Source organism: Oncorhynchus keta, chromosome 22, assembly GCF_023373465.1.
Source record: "Oncorhynchus keta strain PuntledgeMale-10-30-2019 chromosome 22, Oket_V2, whole genome shotgun sequence".
Classification (NCBI taxonomy): domain Eukaryota; kingdom Metazoa; phylum Chordata; class Actinopteri; order Salmoniformes; family Salmonidae; genus Oncorhynchus; species Oncorhynchus keta.
In genome coordinates, this window is record NC_068442.1 from 52,151,698 (window position 1) to 52,179,197 (window position 27,500).

General features: G+C 43.7%; 1 protein-coding gene across 1 annotated transcript in view; it reads left to right on the top strand.

The window, feature by feature from the left end:
* The window catches only part of LOC118401596 (bcl-2-related ovarian killer protein homolog A), a 51,135-nt gene that overhangs the window by 4,983 nt on the left and 18,652 nt on the right, over positions 1-27,500 (top strand). The window contains exon 2 of the mRNA XM_035799219.2: positions 19,145-19,273. Coding sequence (XP_035655112.1) covers positions 19,145-19,273 — 129 coding nt within the window. The remainder of the gene's footprint in view (positions 1-19,144; positions 19,274-27,500) is intronic.

Consider the following 27,500-nt stretch of genomic DNA (forward strand, 5'->3'; position numbering starts at 1 on the left):
TGAGGAAGGAAAATTACGTGAATATATTGAAGCAACATCTCAAGACATCAGTCAGGAAGTTAAAGCTTGGTCGCAAATGGGTCTTCCAAATGTGACAATGACCCCAAGCATACTTACAAAGTTGTGGCAAAATGGCTTAAGGACAACAAAGTCAAGGTATTGGAGTGGCCATCACAAAGCCCTGACCTCAATCCTATAGAAAATCTGTGGGCAGAACTGAAAAAAGCTTGTGCGAGCAAGGAGGCCTACAAACCTGACTCAGTTACACCAGCTCTGTCAGGAGGAATGGGCCAAAATTCACTCAACTTATTGTGGGAAGCTTGTGGAAGGCTACCTGAAATGTTTCACTCAAAATAATATAATAATATAATAATATATATAAAATTTAAAGGCAATGCTACCCAAAACATTTGACCCAAGTTAAACCATTTAAAGACAATGCTTCCAAATATTTTTTGAGTGTATGTAAACTTCTGACCCACTGTGAATGTGATGAAAGAAATAAAAGCTGAAATAAAAAATTCTCTCTACTATTATTCTGACATTTCACATTCTTAAAATAAAGTGGTAATCCTAACTGACCTAAAACAGGGAATTGTTTACTAGGATAAAATGTCAGGAATTGTGAAAAACTGAGTGTAAATGTATTTGGCTAAAGTGTATGTAAACCTCCGACTACAACTGTTTACACATACCAATCAGGGGGAATGGGAACCAGGTGTGCGTAATGAGACAAAACAGTCCGGGGTCGGTGGTAATGATCCAGTTCAGTGATGCCTAGAAGGCCGGTGACGTAGACCTCCATAGATGGTGAACGGAATGAGCAGCAGTGGGGGGTGATCCGTTACTATGTAAACTTGTAGTATTCATGACCGAATACCAACTGGGCAAGCAGGGCATGTGCATCGAGTCTGTTTATCTGCTAACCCCCATCGTGATACTCCAGCCTTCGGGGGCACACGTTTTCCCCGGACCTAACACACCTGATTTAAACAAATTGCAATCTGACGACTAGAGTCCTCCTAGAGATTCACCTGGAAAAACATATATATATATCACAAGACTCTATATCTGTCACAAGACTTTGCTTGCAAAATGTAGCAACACTAACATTTATTTATTTTTTAAACAAGCAAATCTCTCATATCTAACCTGTGGTCGGCAAAGAAAGGGACCAGGTTTAGGTAACAAACATTGACTGAAGTGTAGTCAATGTCTTCACAGAGTTTAGTCATGTCTACATACAGTAGCCAGGGAGAGGTCAAATCAAATCAAATCAAATTTATTTATATAGCCCTTCGTACATCAGCTGATATCTCAAAGTGCTGTACAGAAACCCAGCCTAAAACCCCAAACAGCAAGCAATGCAGGTGTAGAAGCACGGTGGCTAGGAAAAACTCCCTAGAAAGGCCAAAACCTAGGAAGAAGGTGAGAGGTGAGAGAGGTGAGGTGAGGAGAGGTGAGGTGGGGAATGTGATTAGTCTAGATAGAACAGTATTTCTGGTTTTGCCCTAGCACTACACAGCTAAACCTAATGATCAACATCATCGAGTGTTGAAATGATTTGAATCAGAAACAGTATCTCTTCCTCCACTGTCCCTGTCCCACACTGGGCTGTACTTGTACTCCTCAGGCGGGGGTTGCCCCCCGGTCTCATTTATCCGAGGCACGCCTCTCCAGAGGAACACTGAGGGGGAGGATAGTGGGATAGATGGGAAGGAGAGAAAATTGACTTATGGTCTTATCAGTAAGGTATGCTATCAGTAAGGTAAGCTATCCAATGACTACAGCTCAACGTTCAACACCATAGTGCCCTCAAAGCTCATCAATAAACTAAGGACCCTGGGACTAATCACCTCCCTCGTAAACTGAATCCTGGACTTCCTGACGGGCCGCCCCCAGGTGGTAAGGGTAGGTAACAACACATCCGCCATGCTGATCCTCAACACAGGGGCCCCTCAGGAGTGCGTGCTCAGTCCCCTCCTGTAGTCCCTGTTCACTCATAACTGCACGGCCAACACCACAGTGGTGGGCCTGATTACCGACAATGACGAGACAGCCTATAGGGAGGAGGTCAGAGACCTGGCCATGTGGTGCCAGGACAACAACCTCTCCCTCAATATGATCAAGAGAAAGGAGATGATTGTGGACTTCAGGAAAAAGAGGACCGAGCACGCCCCCATTCTCATTGATGGGGCTGCAATGGAGCAGTTTGAGAGATTCAAGTTCCTTGGTGTCCACATCACCAACAAACTCACATGGTCCAAGCACACCAAGGCAGTTGTGAAGAGGGCAGGACAAAATATATCCCCCCCCAGGAGACTGAAAAGATTTGGCATGGGTCCTCAGATCTTCAAAAGGTTCAACAGCTGCACCATCGGGAGCATCCTAGACAATCTGGACCCTCTCTTTCTAAAGTCTGTTCAACCTCTCTTTCATATCGTCCGAGATCCCTAAAGATTGGAAAGCTGCCGTGGTCATCCCCCTTCCAAGGGGGTGACACTCTAGACCCAAACTGTTATAGACCTATATCCACCCTGCCCTGCCTTTCAAAAGTCTTCGAAAGCCAAGTTAATAAACAGATCACTGACCATTTCGATTCCCACCTTACCTTCTCCGCTATCCGGTTTCCGAGCTGGCGACGGGGGTGCATCTCAGCCACGCTCAAGGTACTAAACGATATGATGACCACAATCGAAAAAAGATTGTACTGTGCAGCCATCTTCAACGACCTAGCCAAGGCTTTCGACTCTGTCAATCACCGTATTCTTATCGGCAGACTCAACAGCCTTGGTTTCTCAAATGATTGCCTCGCCTGGTTCCCAAACTACTTCTCAGACAGTGTTCAGTGTGTCAAATAGGAGGGCCTGTTGTCCGGACCTCTGGCAGTCTCTATGGTGGCCTCCAACTGCTCTTAAACGCTTGTAAAACTAAATGCATGCTTTTCAACCGTTCGCAGCCCGCACACGCCTGCACGACTAGCATCACTCCTCTGGATGGTTCGGACTTAGAATATGTGGACAACTACAAATACCTAGGTGTCTGGTTAGACTGTAAACTCTCCTTCCAGACTCAAATTAAGCATCTCCAATCCAAAATTAAATCTAGAATCGTCTTTCTATTTCGCAACAAAGCTTCCTTCACTCACGCCGCCTAATATACCCTAGTAAAACTGACTATCCTGTGCCTCCTGGGTGGTCTAGGGCACTGCATCGCAGTGCTAGCTGTGCCACCAGAGACTCTGGGTTTGCGCCCAGACTCAGGCTGGGCGCAGTGTATGCTAACCAGGTCGCTAGGTGCACTATGTTCCCTCCGACACAGTGGTGCAGCTGGCTTCCGGGTTGGATGCGTGCTGTGTTTAGAAGCAATGAGGCTTTGTTAGGTTGTGTGTCAGATGGCGCATGGCAATCGAACTTTGTGTCTCCTGAGTCCGTACAGGAGTTGTAGCGATGAGACAAGATAGTACTAACAATAGGATACCAAGAAAAAAAAGTAAATAAACACTTCTTTTTTTTACTGACTATCCTAGGGATCCTCGTCTTCTGTGATGTCACTTTACTTTTTTGTGCCATCCTTTTTATCACCAAAGCCCCATATACCAACCACCACTGCGACCTGTATGCTCTAATCGGCTGGCCCTTTGTAGTTGGCCCATATTCGTCGCCAGACCCGCTGGCTCCAGGTAATCTATAAGTCTATGCTAGGTAAAGCTCTGCCTTATCTCAGCTCACTGGTCACGATAACAACACCCACCCGTAGCACGAGCTCCAGCAGGTATATCTCACTGGTCATCCCCAAAGCCAAAACCTCCTTTGGCCACCTTTCCTTCCAGTTCTCTGATGCCAATGACTGGAACGAATTGTAAAAATTTCTGAAGCTGGAGACTCATATTTCCCTCACTAACTTTAAACATCAGCTATCCGAGCAGCTAACCGATTGATGCAGCTGTACATAGCCCATCTGTAAATAGCCACCCAATCTACCTCATCCCCATATTGTTTTTATTTACTTTCTGCACACCAGTATTTCTACTTGCACATCATCATCTGCACATCTACCATTCCAGTGTAAATTTGCTAAATTGTAATTACTTGACCTATTTATTGCCTACCTCCTCACGCTATTTGCACACACTGTATATAGACTTTCTTTTTTTCTATTGTGTTATTGACTGTACACTTGTTTATTCCATGTGTAACTCTGTGTTGATGTTTGTGTCGCACTGCTTTGCTTTATCTTGGCCAGGTCACAGTTGTAACTGAGAACTTGTTCTCAACTAGCCTACCTGGATAAATAAAGGTGAAATAAATAAAACATTTATAAAAAATAAAAAATCCTGACTGGTTGCGTCACCGCCTGAAACTGCTCGGCCTCTGACCGAAAGACACTACAGAGGGTTGTGCAAATGGCCCAGTACATCACTGGGGCCAAGCTTCCTGCCATCCAGGACCTCTATACCAGGCGGTGTCAGAGGAAGGCCCTAAAAATTGTCAAAGACTCCAGCCACCCTAGTCATAAACTCTTCTCTCTGCTACAGCACGGCAAGCGGTACCGGAGTGCCAAGTCTAGGTCCAAGAGGCTTCTAAACAGCTTCTACCCTCAAGCCATAAGACTCCAAAACACCTAATCAAATGGCTACCCAGACTATTTGCAAACCGACTCGAGCTGTTATAAAGCTAGCCAGCTTCAGTTAGCTTCAAAGTCATGCTTCATCCGTACTACGACGGTGGATATTGCTCGCCCGACCGCTTACAGCAGGCTTGTAACTGCATGTCACACATGTCGAATGCCAAACTCTTCATTGAAACATTGCTGAAACAAGTCAGTGCCACATTTATATTTATAAGTGTCGTCTTTATTTTACTACTTATTGTTAATGCCTTCTTTGGTGTGCTTATGGGGAGGCAGGTAGCCTAGTGGTTAGAGCGCTGGGTCAATAACCGAAAGGTTGCTAGTTTAGTCCCCGAGATTACAAGGTAAAAATCTGTCATTCTGAACAAGGCAGTTGACTTGCTGTTCCTAGGCTGTCATTGTAAATAAAATAAACATTTCTGAACTGACTTGCCTAGTTAAATAAAAATGATCAACGCACAACCACGTTGTCCCACTCCTACCTGTGGAACAGCTTGTTGTGTTCTGGCTATAGAGTATAATCTGTAGAAGGGGTGCAAACCTATAATGTAATTTGACTATTAATCTCAGGCCAGTCTTAACAATAGTGGGAACTGGCACCTACAGTGTATTCAGACCCCATGACCTTTTCCACAGTTTGTAATACATTACAGCCTTATTCTAAAATGTATTCAAAATATGTTTTCTTGTCATTCTGGTGCGGCAGGGTAGCCTAGTGGTTAGAAGAAGGTTGCAAGTTCAAACCTTGAGCTGACAAAGTACAAATCTGTCAGCATGAGGCAGTTCCTAGGTCATCATTGAAAATAAGAAATTGTTCTTAACTGACTTGCCTAGTTAAATAAAAATCACACATTACCTCATAATGACAAAGCAAAACAGGTTTTATGAAAATTGCACAACAGAAATATTACATTTACATAAGTATTGAGACCCTTTACTCAGTACTTTGTTGAAGCACATTTGGCAGTGATTACAGCCTCGAGTCTTCTTGGGTGTGACACTACAAGCTTGGAAAACCTGTATTTGGGGAGCTTCTCCCATTCTTCTCTAGAATGCTTGTCATTTAGGCTAAAGAGTTCAATCTTGCTTTCTTCAGACCAGAGAATCTTGTTTCTCATGGTCTGAGTACTTTAGGTGCCTTTTGGCAAACTCCAAGCGGGCTGTAATGTGCCTTTTACTGAGGAGTGGCTTCCATCTGTTCACTATACTATAAAGGCCTGATTGAGATGGTTGTCCTTCTGTAAGATTCTCCCATCTCCACAGAGGAACTCTGGAGCTCTGTCAGAGTGACCATCGAATTCTTGGTCACCTCCCTGACCAAGGCCCTTCTCATTCGATTGCTCAGTTTGGCTGGGCAGCAAGCTCTAGGAAGAGTCTTGGTGGTTCCAAACTTCTACCACTTAAGAATTATGGAGGCCACTACCCTTCCCCAGATCTGTGCCTTGACACAATCCTGTCTCTGAGCTCTACAGAAAATTATTTCGGCCTCATGGCTTGGTTTTTTCTCTGACATGCACTGTCAACTGTGGGACCTTATATAGACAGGTGTGTGCCTTTCCAAATCATGGTCTAATCAATTCAATGTACCACAGGTGGACTCCAATCAAGTTGTGGAAACATCTCAAGGATGATCAATGGAAACAGGATGCACCTGAGTTCAATTTCGATTCTCATAGCAAAGGTTCTGAATACGTAAATATGGTTTGTCATTATGGGGTATTGTGATGTCATTATGGGGTATTGTGATGTCATTATGGGGTATTGTGCGTAGATTGATGAGGGAAAACATTTATTTAATACATTTTAGAATCAGGCTGTAACGTAACAAAATGTGGAAATGGTCAAGGGGTCTGAATACGTTCCCAATACACTGTATGTCGATGCGGCTGTTAGTTTGCCTTTACGCACATTTCAAAAAACAATCACGTGACGAACGTATAGTTTGGAAACCAAATGCTGTCCTTACTAAATGTTTAGTGTGACAGGTATTTTAACATGATTTTTTTTTACACACACACACACACACACACACAGAAACCTTTGACTAATAAAATATTTAATCAGTCGTCTTCCACAAATGAAGGGGAAGATGACACACTCTTTGTGAGACAGATTGAATCTGATTTCATTGGTCCTCAACTCGCAGCTCAGTCACTTCATTCAGGATAAATGGAGTCAGCACTGAGTAGCAGCTGCAAGCTAGCTGTGAAGATCAGAAGTAGTGGTCCAGGGATTACGGCAGGAATCCGGCGTTGTTGTGGAGAGACAGTCCGATGCTGGTAGACTGGCGAGTATTATCCAGGCTAAAAACAGGGCTGGTATCGGTGCAGAAGGTAAAAGCCGCTAGCAGTGGCTAACAATGACTAAATAGCTTGTAGCTAATTAGCTGGTTAGCTTCTGGAGGTTCTTGAGGTTCTTGAATGTGTTCTAAAATTAAACATAATAGCGATTCCGTATCACATTGGGTGAGGCAGGTTACCGGAAGGTATAATCAAATTAAATATTGAAAAGAGATTGAAAATAAAATTGAAATATATATACAAAAAATATGGAAAATACAAAAGTACACGAGACAAAACAAAACATGTCTTCACTGCTACGCCATCTTGGTTTACTGGAGCCCTGAGTTAGCCTGCCCTGGGGCAGGTTAGTTCTGAAGGATGCATTGCCATAGAAATTTACCTGGCTAAAAGGTGAGCCACTTTCATGTTACCGGTTATCCCGAGTTGACCAAAGTTACCTCGTTAACTCATTATACCTGATTGGTAGTATAGGGTTCAGGACAAAGCCCTCTCTCTTGCCGTATTCTCTGTCCCACCGCTAAAGCCCTGTGCTCCCAGTTCCCAACAAGCAGATCGCTGTGTCTGCATCCATCCACACAACCAGAGACATAACTGTAAATTAACCATACACTAACACTATGTACAAACAATGAACAGACCAATCAGTAATGAGGAATTGTAGATATATTCATCCTAATGAGACGCTGAGTTGTACTGTAGCGTGAGTTAATTTTTTTTAAGGCAAGTCAGTTAAGAACAAATATTACATAACTATTACATAATTATGTAGTAACCAAAAAACGTGTTATTAAACAAATCAAAATATATTTTATATTTGAGATTATTCAAAGTAGCCACCCTTTTCCTTGAGGACAGCTTTGCACACTCTTGGCATTCTCTCAACCAGCTTCATGAGGTAATTACCTGGAATGTGTTTAAATTAACAGGTGTGCCTTGCTAAAAGCAAATTTGTTGAATTTATTTCCTTCTTAATGTATTTGAGCCAACCAGTTGTGTTGTGACAAGGTAGGGTTGGTATAGAGAAGATAGCCTTATTTGGTAAAATACCAAGTCCATATTATGGCAAGAACAGCTCAAATTAGGAAAGAGAAACGACAGTCCATCATTACTTTAAGACATGAAGGTCAGTCAATCCAGAAAATGAAAAGAACAATGAAAGTTACTTCAATTGCAGTCGCAAAAACCTTCAAGCTCTGTGATGAAACTGGCTCTCATGAAAACTGCCACAGGAAAGGAAGACCCAGAGTTATTAGAGTTAACTGGCTCTCATGAAAACTGCCACAGGAAAGGAAGACCCAGAGTTATTAGAGTTAACTGGCTCTCATGAAAACTGCCACAGGAAAGGAAGACCCAGAGTTATTAGAGTTAACTGGCTCTCATGAAAACTGCCACAGGAAAGGAAGACCCAGAGTTATTAGAGTTAACTGGCTCTCATGAAAACTGCCACAGGAAAGGAAGACCCAGAGTTATTAGAGTTAACTGCACCTGAGATTACAGCCCAAATAAATGCTTCATATTTCAAGTTACAGACATCTCAACATCAACTGTTCAGAGGAGACGACGTTAATCAGGCCTTCATGGTCGAATTTCTACAAAGAAACGACTACTAAAGGACACCAATTAGAAGAAGAGATTTGCTTTGGCCAAGAAACATAAGCAATGGACATTAGACTGGTGGAAATCTGTCCTTTTGGTCTGATGAGCCAAAAGTCGATTTTTTTTGGTTCCAACTGCCGTGTCTTTGTGAGATGCAGAGTAGGTAAACAGATTATCTCCACATGTCTGGTTCCCACCGTGAAGTATAGAGAAGGAGAAGTGATGGTGCTTTGCTGTTGACACTGTCTGTGATTTATTTAGAATTCAAGGCACGCTTAACCAGCATGGCTGCCACAGCATTCTGCAGCGATACGCCATCCCATCTGTTTTGCGCTTAGTGGAATTATAATTTGTTTTTCAACAGGACAATGACTCAACACACCTCCAGGCTGTGTAAGGGCTATTTGACCAAGAAGGAGAGTGATGGAGTGCTGCATCGGATGATCTGGCCTCCCTCAACCCAATTGAGATGTTTTGGGATGAGTTGGACTGCAGAGTGAAGGAAATGCAGCCAACAAGTGCTCAGCATATCTGGGAACTCCTTCAAGACTGTTGGAAAAGCATTCCTGATGAAGCTGGTTGAGATCATTCCAAGAGTGTGCAAAGCTGTCATCAAGGCAAAGGGTGGCTACTTTGAAGAATCTAAAATGTAAATTATATTTTGATTTGTTTAACACTTTTTTGGTTATTACATGATTCCATATGTGTTATTTCATAGTTTTGATGTCTTCACTATAATTCTACAATGTAGAAAATAGTAGGTGTGTCCAAACTGTTGACTGGTACTGTATGTCTATACTGTAAATGTTAATACAGTCATCTCAGTTTCCATTTGAAGTGTCTTTATATCCTTGCAAAGAAATGGGCAGCTTTGTATTTGTAGTGACTGAAGTTATGGGCAGTCACAGAAAGACAGATAAACATCTTGATTATGTGTTTAGCAGAGATCTTCTGTGTGACGCAGAAGGCCAAAATACCGCCTTGGGACATACTTTGCTGTTATACTAGTTACTGAGACAGTTGTTCAATAACAAGACCAACTTTAGAAACAATGGTTTTGGGAAACAGATCAGAGAGGTAACGATGAACGTAGCATTAAGATGGGTTTTGGTAAACCGGGCCTAGCTAGCTAACTTGTCTAATATCAGTCATTACTTCACTGCCCAGCAACCAACCTTAAGTAATTCTTACCGTACCTCGCTATTTCAGTTTGGACATTCAACACTGGTACAATATTCCAATCTCTGATGACGATGTCCTGAAGTTACTTCTTCTTCTTGTGGCTTTCCAGCAGACTAGGAGCTTTGTTGCGTATTGCTGCTTTTCGTAGGTCGGAGTGCGGATTGCACATTTTGGTAAAAAATAATAATAAATTGCACCACCTTAAGTTTTTAAATTACACCACAATTTATCCCTGCACGTTTACACACTATCCCCCCAAAACCATCCCACTACTTTGGCCCTAAACAATCCTACACCAGGATGTCTGCCTGGGAGGATGGAATGCAATCCCTTCTCTCAAGACTTCCTGTAGACCTACTGCACTGAAATCTCTCACCTCCAACACATTTCACTGCACCTGTGTGGTGTATGTGACAATAAAACCCTGTTGGGGAAGACGTTTTTTAATTTGTTTGTTTACTTAATACCCTCCACAATAAACGCCACAATATCCACCTTCTTTACTCAACTGTGGAGCGACATTATGAACCAGCTGCGGTTCATTCTCTACCATATCTTCCTCAAAACGGCTAGCTAGTTAGCGGTGGTGCTGGTGTAACGGATGTGAAATGGCTAGCTAGTTAGCGGTGGTGCTGGTGTAACGGATGTGAAACGGCTAGCTAGTTAGCGGTGGTGCTGGTGTAACGGATGTGAAATGGCTAGCTAGTTAGCAGTGGTGCTGGTGTAACGGATGTGAAACGGCTAGCTAGTTAGCGGTAGTTAGCGGTGGTGTCCGTTGACACAGACTTGAGACATCAGACTCTTAAACTAATACTGATTCTGTTGACACAGACTTGAGACATGGCCATCATTTTGGCAATTTTTTTCACTGTAACGATGTATTTACGAAGGCTCTTACGTGTCCAATCTTTACATGTGTAGGCAGATACTCTTCATCAAACTCTTCATCAAACATCAGTAAAACAGACAGGCTTTCATCCTTCTGTCCATCCACTACGTGGTACGGTAAACGTGCTCCCACCACGGCTGGAATCCTCTTCTATATATATATATATATATATATATAATATAATAATATATAATAAATATAATAATATATGCCATTTAGCTGACGCTTTTATCCAAAGCGACTTACAGTCATGTGTGCATACATTCTACGTATGGGTGGTCCCGGGAATCGAACCCACTACCCTGGCGTTACAAGCGCCATGCTCTACCAACTGAGCCACAGAAGGACCACGCGCCTAAAGTCTAAAGACTTGAAACGTCAATGTCCTAGCGATACTCCTGATTTCACACCTTTATAATTGGTGCCCTGCTCTGAAAATTAATGCTCTCCACTTCAGATGTCGCCAATTTATGGAGCAACAAAGATTTGTCCTTCTGTTCTTCCGAGGCGCGTACAATCAGAGAAAAAACACTCCTGGTTACTCTGACTGACTCTACCTTTCCTCATGCATCCTCTATATCTTTTGACCTCAAATGGATCTCCTCAAGTAGTCATCATTATTAACAAACTTCAACAAGAAATCAACGCGCCGTCAGAATCAACCGTCTCTTCTACTTCCGTCATTATTCAGTCAATCTGTTACTTCGCCAACCTTCTCTCTATATCCTCCATCGCCGCATCCTCGCTACCCGCCCACTATTCCGCTTTTCATAATGGCGGTTTGAACCGGTCCAACAGCTTGTTAAGCTGGGCTCTTGACCCACCAGCCACCCTAATGCTACAGTGTGTTATTCAGTTGCCTATCCAAAACCTAGTCAATCACAGTTTATAGACCGAATGAATAAAGAAAAAAAACATTAAGAAAAACGAAACCCTCCTACCTAATCCTGTATTACTAAGGAAAAAAAGAGTCCTTCCAACAAACCCTCCCCGATACCCAAAATCCCTTATCAGCAACCATCAATCTTGTGTTCCAATGCCACGTTGTGTTAGCTAATCCTAGTTGATCATTTTAAAAGGCTAATTGATCATTAGAAAACCCTTTTGCAATTATGTTAGCACAGCTGAAAACTGTTGTCCTGATTAAAGAAGCAATAAAACTGGCCTTTCTTTAGACTAGTTGAGTATCTGGAGCATCAGCATTTGTGGGTTCAATTACAGGCTCAAAATGGACAGAAACAAAGCACTTTCTTCTGAAACTCGTCAGTCTATTCTTGTTCTGAGAAATGAAGGCTATTCCATGAGAGAAATATCCAAGAAACTGAAGATCTCGTAAAACGCTGTGTACTACTCCCTTCCCAGAACAGCGCAAACTAGCTCTTTTGTTACTTGTCATGTTGTGCTTTTTTTTTTTTTTTTGGTGGATCCCAGGAAGAGGAGCTGCTTCTTCTGCTTGACCGAATCAACAAATAAACAGCTAAATGGCATTGTTCGGCCCGACGCGGTATACTTCTGCTTGACCGAATCAACAAATAAACAGCTAAATGGCATTGTTCGGCCCGACGCGGTATTCTTCTGCTTGACCGAATCAACAAATAAACAGCTAAATGGCATTGTTCGGCCCGACGCGGTATTCTTCTGCTTGACCGAATCAACAAGTAAACAGCTAAATGGCATTGTTCGGCCCGACGCGGTATTCTTCTGCTTTGACCGAATCAACAAATAAACAGCAAAATGGCATTGTTTATTCTGGACCCGAATCAACAAATAAACAGCTGCATATTCTTCTGCTTGACCGAATCAACAAATAAACAGCAAAATGGCATTGTTCGGCCCGACGCTGTATTCTTCTGCTTGACCGAATCAACAAATAAACAGCTAAATGGCATTGTTCGGCCCTGTATTCTTCTGCTGTATTCTTCTGCTTGACCGAATCAACAAATAAACAGCAAAATGGCATTGTTCGGCCAGACGCGGTATTCTTCTGCTTGACCGAATCAACAAGTAAACAGCTAAATGGCATTGTTCGGCCCGACGCGGTATTCAGAAAATCTATTCGGGGGGAAGTTACGTATCCTTTTATGAAAATGTTTGCACAATTAAACCATTATACAGTATAAACAAGTTATTTAATTGTAAGACCTTTTTACAGTTGGTCTAGTGTCTGTAGTTTAAACTGTTGAAGAGATGCACCATTTTGAAAACCAAAATAGCCTGCAATTTACAGTCATGTTGTTATAATGCACAGTAATAATGTTTGGTGGCAGGACTTGTGTTATTATCAGATCTCCTGGAAATCAATACAAAAAACCTACTCTACAAGTATGTATTAGGCTGTTGAATACTATTCAACACATCCAATGTGAGTACATCTGTTGTTTAATACAGTAGATCAATACAGGTAGAGTACTGTAGATCAATACAGGTAGAGTACTGTAGATCAATACAGGTAGAGTACTGTAGATCAATACAGGTAGAGTACTGTAACAGTAGTAGATCAATACAGGTAGAGTACTGTAGATCAATACAGGTAGAGTACTGTAGATCAATACAGGTAGAGTACTGTAGATCAATACAGGTAGAGTACTGTAACAGTAGGAGATCAATACAGGGCTGAGTACTGTAGATCAATACAGGTAGAGTACTGTAGATCAATACAGGTAGAGTACTGTAGATCAATACAGGTAGAGTACTGTAGATCAATACAGGTAGAGTACTGTAGATCAATACAGGTAGAGTACTGTAACAATAGTAGATCAATACAGGTAGAGTACTGTAACAGTAGTAGATCAATACAGGGCTGAGTACTGTAGATCAATACAGGTAGAGTACTGTAGATCAATACAGGTAGAGTACTGTAGATCAATACAGGTAGAGTACTGTAACAATAGTAGATCAATACAGGTAGAGTACTGTAACAGTAGTAGATCAATACAGGGCTGAGTACTGTAGATCAATACAGGTAGAGTACTGTAGATCAATACAGGTAGAGTACTGTAACAGTAGTAGATCAATACAGGTAGAGTACTGTAGATCAATACAGGTAGAGTACTGTAGATCAATACAGGTAGAGTACTTTAGATCAATACAGGTAGAGTACTGTAGATCAATACAGGTAGAGTACTGTAGATCAATACAGGTAGAGTACTGTAGATCAATACAGGTAGAGTACTGTAGATCAATACAGGTAGAGTACTGTAACAGTAGTAGATCAATACAGGTAGAGTACTGTAGATCAATACAGGTAGAGTACTGTAGATCAATACAGGTAGAGTACTGTAGATCAATACAGGTAGAGTACTGTAGATCAATACAGGTAGAGTACTGTAGATCAATACAGGTAGAGTACTGTAACAGTAGTAGATCAATACAGGTAGAGTACTGTAGATCAATACAGGTAGAGTACTGTAGATCAATACAGGTAGAGTACTGTAGATCAATACAGGTAGAGTACTGTAGATCAATACAGGTAGAGTACTGTAGCAGTAGTAGATCAATACAGGTAGAGTACTGTAGCAGTAGTAGATCAATACAGGTAGAGTACTGTAGATCAATACAGGTAGAGTACTGTAGATCAATACAGGTAGAGTACTGTAACAGTAGTAGATCAATACAGGTAGAGTACTGTAGATCAATACAGGTAGAGTACTGTAACAGTAGTAGATCAATACAGGTAGAGTACTGTAACAGTAGTAGATCAATACAGGTAGAGTACTGTAGATCAATACAGGTAGAGTACTGTAGCAGTAGTAGATCAATACAGGTAGAGTACTGTAACAGTAGTAGATCAATACAGGTAGAGTACTGTAACAGTAGTAGATCAATACAGGTAGAGTACTGTAGATCAATACAGGTAGAGTACTGTAACAGTAGTAGATCAATACAGGTAGAGTACTCTAGCAGTAGGAGATCAATACAGGTAGAGTACTGTAGATCAATACAGGTAGAGTACTGTAGATCAATACAGGTAGAGTACTGTAACAGTAGTAGATCAATACAGGTAGAGTACTGTAACAGTAGTAGATCAATACAGGTAGAGTACTCTAGCAGTAGGAGATCAATACAGGTAGAGTACTGTAGATCAATACAGGTAGAGTACTGTAGATCAATACAGGTAGAGTACTGTAACAGTAGTAGATCAATACAGGTAGAGTACTGTAGATCAATACAGGTAGAGTACTGTAACAGTAGTAGATCAATACAGGGAGAGTACTGTAGATCAATACAGGTAGAGTACTGTAACAGTAGTAGATCAATACAGGGAGAGTACTGTAGATCAATACAGGTAGAGTACTGTAGATCAATACAGGTAGAGTACTGTAACAGTAGTAGATAAATACAGGTAGAGTACTGTAGATCAATACAGGTAGAGTACTGTAACAGTAGTAGATCAATACAGGTAGAGTACTGTAGATCAATACAGGTAGAGTACTGTAGATCAATACAGGTAGAGTACTGTAGATCAATACAGGTAGAGTACTGTAGATCAATACAGGTAGAGTACTGTAACAGTAGTAGATCAATACAGGTAGAGTACTGTAGATCAATACAGGTAGAGTACTGTAACAGTAGTAGATCAATACAGGTAGAGTACTGTAGATCAATACAGGTAGAGTACTGTAGATCAATACAGGTAGAGTACTGTAACAGTAGTAGATCAATACAGGTAGAGTACTGTAGATCAATACAGGTAGAGTACTGTAGATCAATACAGGTAGAGTACTGTAACAGTAGTAGATCAATACAGGTAGAGTACTGTAGATCAATACAGGTAGAGTACTGTAACAGTAGTAGATCAATACAGGTAGAGTACTGTAGATCAATACAGGTAGAGTACTGTAGATCAATACAGGTAGAGTACTGTAACAGTAGTAGATCAATACAGGTAGAGTACTGTAACAGTAGTAGATCAATACAGGTAGAGTACTGTAGATCAATACAGGTAGAGTACTGTAACAGTAGTAGATCAATACAGGTAGAGTACTGTAACAGTAGTAGATCAATACAGGTAGAGTACTGTAGATCAATACAGGTAGAGTACTGTAACAGTAGTAGATCAATACAGGTAGAGTACTGTAGATCAATACAGGTAGAGTACTGTAGATCAATACAGGTAGAGTACTGTAGATCAATACAGGTAGAGTACTGTAACAGTAGTAGATCAATACAGGTAGAGTACTGTAGATCAATACAGGTAGAGTACTGTAGATCAATACAGGTAGAGTACTGTAGCAGTAGTAGATCAATACAGGTAGAGTACTGTAGCAGTAGTGAAGCTGCTGATGCTGAAATCCCTTGTTAGTAAACAGGCCAAATTAGCTTTAGATTATTCAGTCTTTTCCCGGATTCATAAAAAAAAGCAAATATTTCACTTTAAACATAGTTGTTTGTATTAATAGGCTCTGTTTATAGATCCAGCTATTTTACAGGCTTTCTACAGGCTAGTAGCCAAGCATACGTGGTCGGATTAACTTTTGTTTTGGAATTTGGCTCTCTGTTCAAACTCCTCTCCGTACCTCTAACTGATGGCGTTTGTGGACGTTACCTAGGTTACCCGGTCTTGGATTGTACAACACCTACCCTCTGTAGCCTATTATGCCCCCCACCTATATTATCTGTATCCGCGTTGATGAAGAGAAGTGTACAGACATAGACACACTGAATTCCTTGTCTGAAGCCCACACACAGTAGCCTACATCACATGATCAGGGCAGGCTAGTGGTTAGACCGTTGGACTTGTAACCGGAAGGTTGCAAAGTTCAAACCCCCGAGCTGACAAGGTACAAATCTGTCGTTCTGCCCCTGAACAAGGCAGTTAATTAACCCCACTGTTCCTAGACCGTCATTGAAAATTAGAATTTGTTCTAAACTGACTTGCCTAGTTAAATAAAGGTAACATTAAAAAAAAAAAATCTAGACCACTGTTACTTAGCAGCAGGAACTTCCTCTAAATAAATACCTTCTTAACATGGAGCAGATATTATAATTATGTCTGATCCATGTCCAAATGGCACCCTATTCCCTATATAGTGCACTACTTTTGACCAGAGCCCTATTCCCTATTTAGTGCACTACTTTTGACCAGAGCCCTATTGGCACCCAATTCCCTATTTAGTACACTACTTTTGATCAGAGCCCTATTCCCTATTTAGTGCACTACTTTTGACCAGAGCCCCTGGATCAGGTGCAGCTGACCTGCTACAGCTAATAGCAGAAATGATACTAGTGTAAAGGAAGATAACTTACTGAAAGATTTGGTGCCTGAACTGGTACCTACAGCACTAGTGAACAGGGAAGTCACTAGCGTGGGGTCGAGATCTGTTTGTACGGTCTTGTCAACTTCATATGGTTGACGAATTACCATAGGAGTGGTCTATAGAAAGAAATCCTATTAAAATAGCATTCTGATTCCTCATTCTTTGAGGCTTTTACAGCACAAACGCACCTCAGACCAGACTGGGAAACCAAACCACCTCACTGGCTCACTATTAGAGGTCTTCACGGGTCAAAACAATGTGGACCCGTTCTGAAATGGACCTGGTGGCTTTCATACCCGGACCTGATCTGAGACCCGTTCTGAATGAACAACTTAACCCATCATTATTTGACCCTGCTGGTCATCTATGAACATTTGAACATCTTGGCCATATTCTGTTATAATCTCCACCCGGCACAGCCAGAAGAGGACTGGCCACCCCTCATAGCCTGGTTCCTCTCTAGGTTTCTTCCTAGGTTTTGGCTTTCTAGGGAGTTTTTCCTAGCCACCGTGCTTCTACACCTGCATTGCTTGCTGTTTGGGGTTTTAGGCTGGGTTTCTGTACAGCACTTTGAGATATCAGCTGATGTACGAAGGGCTTTATGAATACAATTTTATTTGATTGAACCCGTTCCATATAGACCTGGTCTGATCCGTTTGTGTACTTTATTAGCCAGAGATTATAATGCTGGAGAGGAGGGAGAGAGAGGCAAAAGTGACCAAGCTGACTATTAGCTGCCATAGTGTAACGGTCTGAGTGTAGTGGGTGAGGAGTCGGGCGCAGGAAGCAGAGAGTTCAGGTGAGTGCTATTTTAATGCACCGACAAACGGCGAACATAAGCCAACCCTTACGAACACACAGGGCGTAATGAACAAACAAACGCCCCAAACAGGGGGACTTAAACGGTCTAGAAAAAACCCACAGAATGGGAAAACACAAAACCCATAGACGTGTACACAAGTACACCAAACAGACGGTCACAATAATTAATCCCGCACAAGGAACCAGGCGGGCCGGCTGACTAATAAAGCCTCACTACTATATTACCCAACTCAAAACAGGTGCACTCAATAAACACATAAAGAGGGGGAGGAAATAATCAGTGGCAGCTAGTAGGCCGGGCGACGACGACCGCCGAGCGCCACCCGAACGGGAAGGGGAGTGTCCTTCAGTGGCAGCTAGTAGGCCGGGCGACGACGACCGCCGAGCGCCACCCGAACGGGAAGGGGAGTCACCTTCAGTGGCAGCTAGTAGGCCGGGCGACGACGACCGCCGAGCGCCACCCGAACGGGAAGGGGAGCCACCTTCAGTGGCAGCTAGTAGGCCGGGCGACGACGACCGCCGAGCGCCACCCGAACGGGAAGGGGAGTCACCTTCAGTGGCAGCTAGTAGGCCGGGCGACGACGACCGCCGAGCGCCACCCGAACGGGAAGGGGAGTGTCCTTCAGTGGCAGCTAGTAGGCCGGCGACGACGACCGCCGAGCGCCACCCGAACGGGAAGGGGAGTCACCTTCAGTGGCAGCTAGTAGGCCGGGCGACGACGACCGCCGAGCGCCACCCGAACGGGAAGGGAAGTGTCCTTCAGTGGCAGCTAGTAGGCCGGCGACGACGACCGCCGAGCTCCACCCGAACGGGAAGGGGAGTCACCTTCAGTAGCAGCTAGTAGGCCGGCGACGACGACCGCCGAGCACCACCCGAACGGGAAGGGTAAGTGTCCTTCGGTCGGAGTCGTGACACATAGCTAGGTTATTTATCATCAAATATGATTACGTAGTACCTATCTTGACTGCATCAACACGAGAGAAGCTAGTCATGCTAGCTAACATTAGGCTGAAGAATATGAGCTTTCTCATCCTGCAGTTACACACAACAACAACAACTCCATTTAGAATATAAAGCAGACGACCTGTTGGCTTTTGGTCATTGTTGCCTATCCTTCTCCTTGAACTTTTAATTCCATCTTCCATTGATTAGATATCTCCTAACTTTCCCCATTGGCTCACTACCTGTTCTGTTGTTCCCTAGGTGATGAGTTATATTACCTGATTGGCTCACTACCTGTTCTGTGGTTCCCTAGGTGATGAGTTGGAGTTCCCGATTGGCTCACCACCTGTTCTGTTGTTCCCTAGGTGATGAATTGGAGTTCCCGATTGGCTCACCACCTGTTCTGTTGTTCGAAAGGTGATGAGTTGGAGTTCCCGATTGGCTCACCACCTGTTCTGTGGTTCCCTAGGTGATGAGTTGGAGTTCCCGATTGGCTCACTACCTGTTCTGTTGTTCCCTAGGTGATGAGTTGGAGTACCTGCGGCCCAACATCTACCGTAACGTAGCTCGTCAGCTGAACATCACCGTTGCGTCTGAGAGCGTGGTGTCTGATGCCTTCCTGGCTGTGGCTGCAGAGATCTTCTCCACCGGTAGGTCAATAACTATTCATTACCACACCAGTAGGACTAACCCTCTCTGACAACAAGCTTGGGGAAAACAAACAATTGCCCATTTTACATGAACTGCGTTTACTCGGATGTGAGCAGCATGTTTCCATCTACTATCTACGATATGGTGGATTCATAACCAGGCCAGCTCAACTTGATTTGGCTTGGCTCGGTTTGGCGTAGTACCGTGACATATATTTTAATGTTTGGACGACATTACTCTGATTATAATGTATCTGGGTTGTAACATGATGCCGGTGGCAATGTCGGTGCAGAGTTCTTGTATCGTGGCAAATATTAGCACAGATATTTATGAAAAAGGGGAAGTAAGGAAACACAGAGGATGTTGGAGGTATTTTAGCGGTGTGCTTTGTTTAGAAAAGGAGGAACTAGTGGATTCATTATCAAACACAATGAAGATATTTCAACTTCGGGAGCACTTTGCTTGATTCACTTCAAGGAAGACCAGCTCTCAGTGTGGTGTGTTACCTTTCTTTCACCTTCTCTTCTCTTCTTCTCTTCTCTTTAAAACAATTTACTGACAGGGGGACAAAGCATACCTCTGTGGGGGAACGGAGAAATAGACCACTTCTGATTATTTTTTGTACACATTCAGTCTTTTTCTGTCTTTAGGTTTAGATTAAAAGCTCATTAAAGCTTCAGGGGATTTTACCACGTAAACACACTCTGAGCACCCTGGAGCCTGTAGAGGACAGAATGAGACTCAGTAATGAGACTGTACATGACAGATTGAGACTCAGTAATGAGCCTGTAGATGACAGAATGAGACTCAGCCATGAGCCTGTAGAGGACAGATTGAGACTCAGCCATGAGCCTGTAGATGACAGAATGAGACTCAGCCATGAGCCTATAGAGGTGAGATTGAGACTCAGTAATGACCCTGTAGAGGACAGATTGAGACTCAGTAATGAGCCTGTAGAGGACAGATTGAGACTCAGTAATGAGCCTGTAGAGGACAGATTGAGACTCAGCCATGAGCCTGTAGATGACAGATTGAGACTAAGCCATGAGCCTGTAGATGACAGATTGAGGTTCATCCATGAGCCTATAGAAGACAGATTGAGACTCAGCCATGAGCCTGTAGAGGACAGATTGAGACTCAGCCATGAGCCTATAGAGGACAGATTGAGACTCAGTAATGAGCCTGTAGAGGAGAGATAGAGACTCAGCCATGAGCCTATAGAGGACAGATTGAGACTCAGCCATGAGCCTATAGAGGACAGATTGAGACTCAGTAATGAGCCTGTAGAGGAGAGATAGAGACTCAGCCATGAGCCTATAGAGGACAGATTGAGACTCAGCCATGAGCCTATAGAGGACAGATTGAGACTCAGTAATGAGCCTGTAGATGACAGAATGAGACTCAGCCATGAGCCTGTAGAGGACAGATTGAGACTCAGCCATGAGCCTGTAGATGACAGATTGAGACTCAGCCATGAGCCTATAGAGGTGAGATTGAGACTCAGCCATGAGCCTATAGAGGTGAGATTGAGACTCAGCCATGAGCCTGTAGAGGACAGATTGAGACTCAGCCATGAGCCTATAGAGGTCAGATTGAGACTCAGCCATGAGCCTATAGAGGTGAGATTGAGACTCAGCCATGAGCCTATAGAGGTGAGATTGAGACTCAGCCATGAGCCTGTAGAGGACAGATTGAGACTCAGCCATGAGCCTGTAGAGGACAGATTGAGACTCAGCCATGAACCTATAGAGGACAGATTGAGACTCTGTTCAAAGAGTCTCCAGAAGCCTGAACACTCATTCGTCCAGGAGCCAACTCTAGGCTGGCCCATATTGGGTTAGAAAATGCACATGCCAGAGGTAATTACAAATGACAGACTGTTCTGTTAGGCCCCACCTAACCCAGGGAGTTTACTCCACAATTTAATCAGCCTTCTCCAGAGTAATTCCCTACAATCTCCACCCTGCTACAGTAACAGTAACTCTGCAACAAAAGGCAATTAAAGGGATAATTTGACATTTGGGAAATTAAGCACTTTTTCCCCCCTTCCGACTTACCAAGAGTCCGATGAACTCATGGCTACCATTTCTATGTGTCTGTGTGCAGTTTGCAGGACGTTGACGGAAGTTTCTGGAGCCATTACTAAATAACTAACTAACTAACTAACTTACTAAAGTCTACCAGAACAGCTAGCATATTAGAAAAAAAGGGCTTAGAAATGGTAATTATAATAAAGGGGCATAGTTGCCAAAATGTAAAAATATCCCTTTAAGGAGTGGCAACTCAAGGGCAAACATCAGTTTTTTGTTCCAAATTGCCCCCTATTCCCTTTATAGTGCACTACTTTAGACCAGCCTATAGGGAACGAGGAGCCATTTGGGATGCAACCCAGGCCATGATCTTAACTGAATTTACTGTTTGAAATGGCTAAAGTATTCTACTTAGAACCATAACTGTGGTTTTAAGCAGACAGACGTACAGTAAGTGGCGACAACAGGATGGTGAAATGAGATCATATCTGTGTACTGGGCATCCTGTTAGTAGCAAGAGAAGCTGCAGAGCCTTTCTTAGGGATTTCTCCTGTTGTTACTCTGCTGTTCACCTAGTCCTGTTGTTGACCTAGTCCTGTTGTTGACCTAGTCCTGTTGTTGACCTAGTCCTGTTGTTGACCTAGTCCTGTTGTTGACCTAGTCCTGTTGTTGACCTAGTCCTGTTGTTGACCTAGTCCTGTTGTTGACCTAGTCCTGTTGTTGACCAAGTCCTGTTGTTACTCTGCTGTTGACCTAGTCCTGTTGTTGACCTAGTCCTGTTGTTGACCTAGTCCTGTTGTTGACCAAGTCCTGTTGTTGACCTAGTCCTGTTGTTGACCTAGTCCTGTTGTTGACCTAGTCCTGTTGTTGACCTAGTCCTGTTGTTGACCAAGTCCTGTTGTTACTCTGCTGTTGACCTAGTCCTGTTGTTGACCTAGTCCTGTTGTTACTCTGCTGTTGACCTAGTCCTGTTGTTGACCTAGTCCTGTTGTTGACCTAGTCCTGTTGTTGACCTAGTCCTGTTGTTGACCTAGTCCTGTTGTTGACCTAGTCCTGTTGTTGACCTAGTCCTGTTGTTGACCTAGTCCTGCTGTTGACCTAGTCCTGTTGTTGACCTAGTCCTGTTGTTGACCTAGTCCTGTTGTTGACCTAGTCCTGTTGTTGACCTAGTCCTGCTGTTGACCTAGTCCTGTTGTTGACCTAGTCCTGTTGTTGACCTAGTCCTGTTGTTGACCTAGTCCTGTTGTTGACCTAGTCCTGTTGTTACTCTGCTGTTGACCTAGTCCTGTTGTTGACCTAGTCCTGTTGTTGACCTAGTCCTGTTGTTGACCTAGTCCTGCTGTTGACCTAGTCCTGTTGTTGACCTAGTCTGCTGTTGACCTAGTCCTGTTGTTGACCTAGTCCTGTTGTTGACCTAGTCCTGTTGTTGACCTAGTCCTGTTGTTGACCTAGTCCTGTTGTTGACCTAGTCCTTTTGTTGACCTAGTCCTGTTGTTGACCTAGTCCTGTTGTTGACCTAGTCCTGTTGTTGACCTAGTCCTGTTGTTGACCTAGTCCTGTTGTTGACCTAGTCCTGTTGTTGACCAAGTCCTGTTGTTACTCTGCTGTTGACCTAGTCCTGTTGTTGACCTAGTCCTGTTGTTACTCTGCTGTTGACCTAGTCCTGTTGTTGACCTAGTCCTGTTGTTGACCTAGTCCTGTTGTTGACCTAGTCCTGTTGTTGACCTAGTCCTGTTGTTGACCTAGTCCTGTTGTTGACCTAGTCCTGTTGTTGACCTAGTCCTGTTGTTACTCTGCTGTTGACCTAGTCCTGTTGTTGACCTAGTCCTGTTGTTGACCTAGTCCTGTTGTTGACCTAGTCCTGTTGTTGACCTAGTCCTGTTGTTGACCTAGTCCTGTTGTTGACCTAGTCCTGTTGTTGACCTAGTCCTGTTGTTGACCTAGTCCTGTTGTTACTCTGCTGTTGACCTAGTCCTGTTGTTGACCTAGTCCTGTTGTTGACCTAGTCCTGTTGTTGACCTAGTCCTGTTGTTGACCTAGTCCTGTTGTTGACCTAGTCCTGTTGTTGACCAAGTCCTGTTGTTACTCTGCTGTTGACCTAGTCCTGTTGTTGACCTAGTCCTGTTGTTACTCTGCTGTTGACCTAGTCCTGTTGTTGACCTAGTCCTGTTGTTGACCTAGTCCTGTTGTTGACCAAGTCCTGTTGTTGACCTAGTCCTGTTGTTGACCTAGTCCTGTTGTTGACCAGTCCTGTTGTTACTCTGCTGTTGACATAGTCCTGTTGTTGACCTAGTCCTGTTGTTGACCTAGTCCTGTTGTTGACCTATTCCTGTTGTTGACCTAGTCCTGTTGTTGACCAAGTCCTGTTGTTACTCTGCTGTTGACCTAGTCCTGTTGTTGACCTAGTCCTGTTGTTACTCTGCTGTTGACCTAGTCCTGTTGTTGACCTAGTCCTGTTGTTGACCTAGTCCTGTTGTTGACCTAGTCCTGTTGTTGACCTAGTCCTGTTGTTGACCTAGTCCTGTTGTTGACCTAGTCCTGTTGTTGACCTAGTCCTGTTGTTGACCTAGTCCTGTTGTTGACCAAGTCCTGTTGTTACTCTGCTGTTGACCTAGTCCTGTTGTTGACCTAGTCCTGTTGTTGACCTAGTCCTGTTGTTGACCAAGTCCTGTTGTTGACCTAGTCCTGTTGTTGACCTAGTCCTGTTGTTGACCTAGTCCTGTTGTTGACCAAGTCCTGTTGTTACTCTGCTGTTGACCTAGTCCTGTTGTTGACCTAGTCCTGTTGTTACTCTGCTGTTGACCTAGTCCTGTTGTTGACCTAGTCCTGTTGTTGACCTAGTCCTGTTGTTGACCTAGTCCTGTTGTTGACCTATTCCTGCTGTTGACCTAGTCCTGTTGTTACTCTGCTCTTGACCTAGTCCTGTTGTTGACCTAGTCCTGTTGTTACTCTGCTGTTGACCTAGTCCTGTTGTTGACATAGTCCTGTTGTTGACCTAGTCCTGTTGTTGACATAGTCCTGTTGTTGACCTAGTCCTGTTGTTACTCTGCTGTTGACCTAGTCCTGTTGTTGACCTAGTCCTGTTGTTGACCTAGTCCTGTTGTCACTCTGTTGTTGACCTAGTCCTGTTGTTGACCTAGTCCTGTTGTCACTCTGTTGACCTAGTCCTGTTGTTGACCTAGTCCTGTTGTCACTCTGTTGTTGACCTAGTCCTGTTGTCACTCTGTTGTTGACCTAGTCCTGTTGTTGACCTAGTCCTGTTGTTGACCTAGTCCTGTTGTTGACCTAGTCCTGTTGTTACTCTGCTGTTGACCTAGTCCTGTTGTTGACCTAGTCCTGTTGTTGACCTAGTCCTGTTGTTGACATAGTCCTGTTGTTGACCTAGTCCTGTTGTTGACCTAGTCCTGTTGTTGATCTATTCCTGCTGTTGACCTAGTCCTGTTGTTGCTGTTGACCTAGTCCTGTTGTTGACCTAGTCCTGTTGTTACTCTGCTGTTGACCTAGTCCTGTTGTTGACATAGTCCTGTTGTTGACCTAGTCCTGTTGTTGACATAGTCCTGTTGTTGACCTAGTCCTGTTGTTGACCTAGTCCTGTTGTTGACCTAGTCCTGTTGTTGACCTAGTCCTGTTGTTGACCTAGTCCTGTTGTTGACCAAGTCCTGTTACTCTGCTGTTGACCTAGTCCTGTTGTTGACCTAGTCCTGTTGTTGACCTAGTCCTGTTGTTGACCTAGTCCTGTTGTTGACCTAGTCCTGTTGTTGACCTAGTCCTGTTGTTGACCAAGTCCTGTTGTTACTCTGCTGTTGACCTAGTCCTGTTGTTGACCTAGTCCTGTTGTTACTCTGCTGTTGACCTAGTCCTGTTGTTGACCTAGTCCTGTTGTTGACCTAGTCATGTTGTTGACCTAGTCCTTTTGTTGACCTAGTCCTTTTGTTGACCTAGTCCTGTTGTTGACCTAGTCCTGTTGTTGACCTAGTCCTGTTGTTGACCTAGTCCTGTTGTTGACCTAGTCCTGTTGTTGACCAAGTCCTGTTGTTACTCTGCTGTTGACCTAGTCCTGTTGTTGACCTAGTCCTGTTGTTGACCTAGTCCTGTTGTTGACCAAGTCCTGTTGTTGACCTAGTCCTGTTGTTGACCTAGTCCTGTTGTTGACCTAGTCCTGTTGTTGACCTAGTCCTGTTGTTGACCAAGTCCTGTTGTTACTCTGCTGTTGACCTAGTCCTGTTGTTGACCTAGTCCTGTTGTTACTCTGCTGTTGACCTAGTCCTGTTGTTGACCTAGTCCTGTTGTTACTCTGCTGTTGACCTAGTCCTGTTGTTGACATAGTCCTGTTGTTGACCTAGTCCTGTTGTTGACATAGTCCTGTTGTTGACCTAGTCCTGTTGTTACTGCTGTTGACCTAGTCCTGCTGTTGACCTAGTCCTGTTGTTACTCTGCTGTTGACATAGTCCTGTTGTTGACCTAGTCCTGTTGTTGACCTAGTCCTGTTGTTGACCTAGTCCTGTTGTTGACCTATTCCTGCTGTTGACCTAGTCCTGTTGTTACTCTGCTCTTGACCTAGTCCTGTTGTTGACCTAGTCCTGTTGTTACTCTGCTGTTGACCTAGTCCTGTTGTTGACATAGTCCTGTTGTTGACCTAGTCCTGTTGTTGACATAGTCCTGTTGTTGACCTAGTCCTGTTGTTACTCTGCTGTTGACCTAGTCCTGTTGTTGACCTAGTCCTGTTGTTGACCTAGTCCTGTTGTCACTCTGTTGTTGACCTAGTCCTGTTGTTGACCTAGTCCTGTTGTCACTCTGTTGTTGACCTAGTCCTGTTGTTGACCTAGTCCTGTTGTCACTCTGTTGTTGACCTAGTCCTGTTGTCACTCTGTTGTTGACCTAGTCCTGTTGTTGACCTAGTCCTGTTGTTGACCTAGTCCTGTTGTTGACCTAGTCCTGTTGTTACTCTGCTGTTGACCTAGTCCTGTTGTTGACCTAGTCCTGTTGTTGACCTAGTCCTGTTGTTGACATAGTCCTGTTGTTGACCTAGTCCTGTTGTTGACCTAGTCCTGTTGTTGATCTATTCCTGCTGTTGACCTAGTCCTGTTGTTACTCTGCTGTTGACCTAGTCCTGTTGTTGACCTAGTCCTGTTGTTACTCTGCTGTTGACCTAGTCCTGTTGTTGACATAGTCCTGTTGTTGACCTAGTCCTGTTGTTGACATAGTCCTGTTGTTGACCTAGTCCTGTTGTTACTCTGCTGTTGACCTAGTCCTGTTGTTGACCTAGTCCTGTTGTTGACCTAGTCCTGTTGTCACTCTGTTGTTGACCTAGTCCTGTTGTTGACCTAGTCCTGTTGTCACTCTGTTGTTGACCTAGTCCTGTTGTTGACCTAGTCCTGCTGTTGACCTAGTCCTGTTGTTGACCTAGTCCTGTTGTTGACCTAGTCCTGTTGTCACTCTGTTGTTGACCTAGTCCTGTTGTTGACATAGTCCTGTTGTTGACCTAGTCCTGTTGTTGACCTAGTCCTGTTGTTGACCTAGTCCTGTTGTTACTCTGCTGTTGACCTAGTCCTGTTGTTGACCTAGTCCTGTTGTTGACCTAGTCCTGTTGTCACTCTGTTGTTGACCTAGTCCTGTTGTTGACCTAGTCCTGTTGTCACTCTGTTGTTGACCTAGTCCTGTTGTTGACCTAGTCCTGCTGTTGACCTAGTCCTGTTGTTGACCTAGTCCTGTTGTTGACCTAGTCCTGTTGTCACTCTGTTGTTGACCTAGTCCTGTTGTCACTCTGCTGTTGACCAAGTCCTGCTGTTGACCTAGTCCTGTTGTTGACCTAGTCCTGTTGTTACTCTGCTGTTGACCTAGTCCTGTTGTCACTCTGTTGTTGACCTAGTCCTGTTGTTGACCTAGTCCTGTTACTCTGCTGTTGACCTAGTCCTGCTGTTGACCTAGTCCTGTTGTTGACCTAGTCCTGTTGTTACTCTGCTGTTGACCTAGTCCTGTTGTTGACCTAGTCCTGTTGTTGACCTAGTCCTGTTACTCTGCTGTTGACCTAGTCCTGTTGTTGACCTAGTCCTGATATTGACCTAGTCCTGTTGTTACTCTGCTGTTGACCTACTCCTGTTGTTGACCTTGTCCTGTTGTCACTCTGTTGTTGACCTAGTCCTGTTGTTGACCAAGTCCTGCTGTTGACCTATTTGTTTAAGTAGTCCTTCTGTCA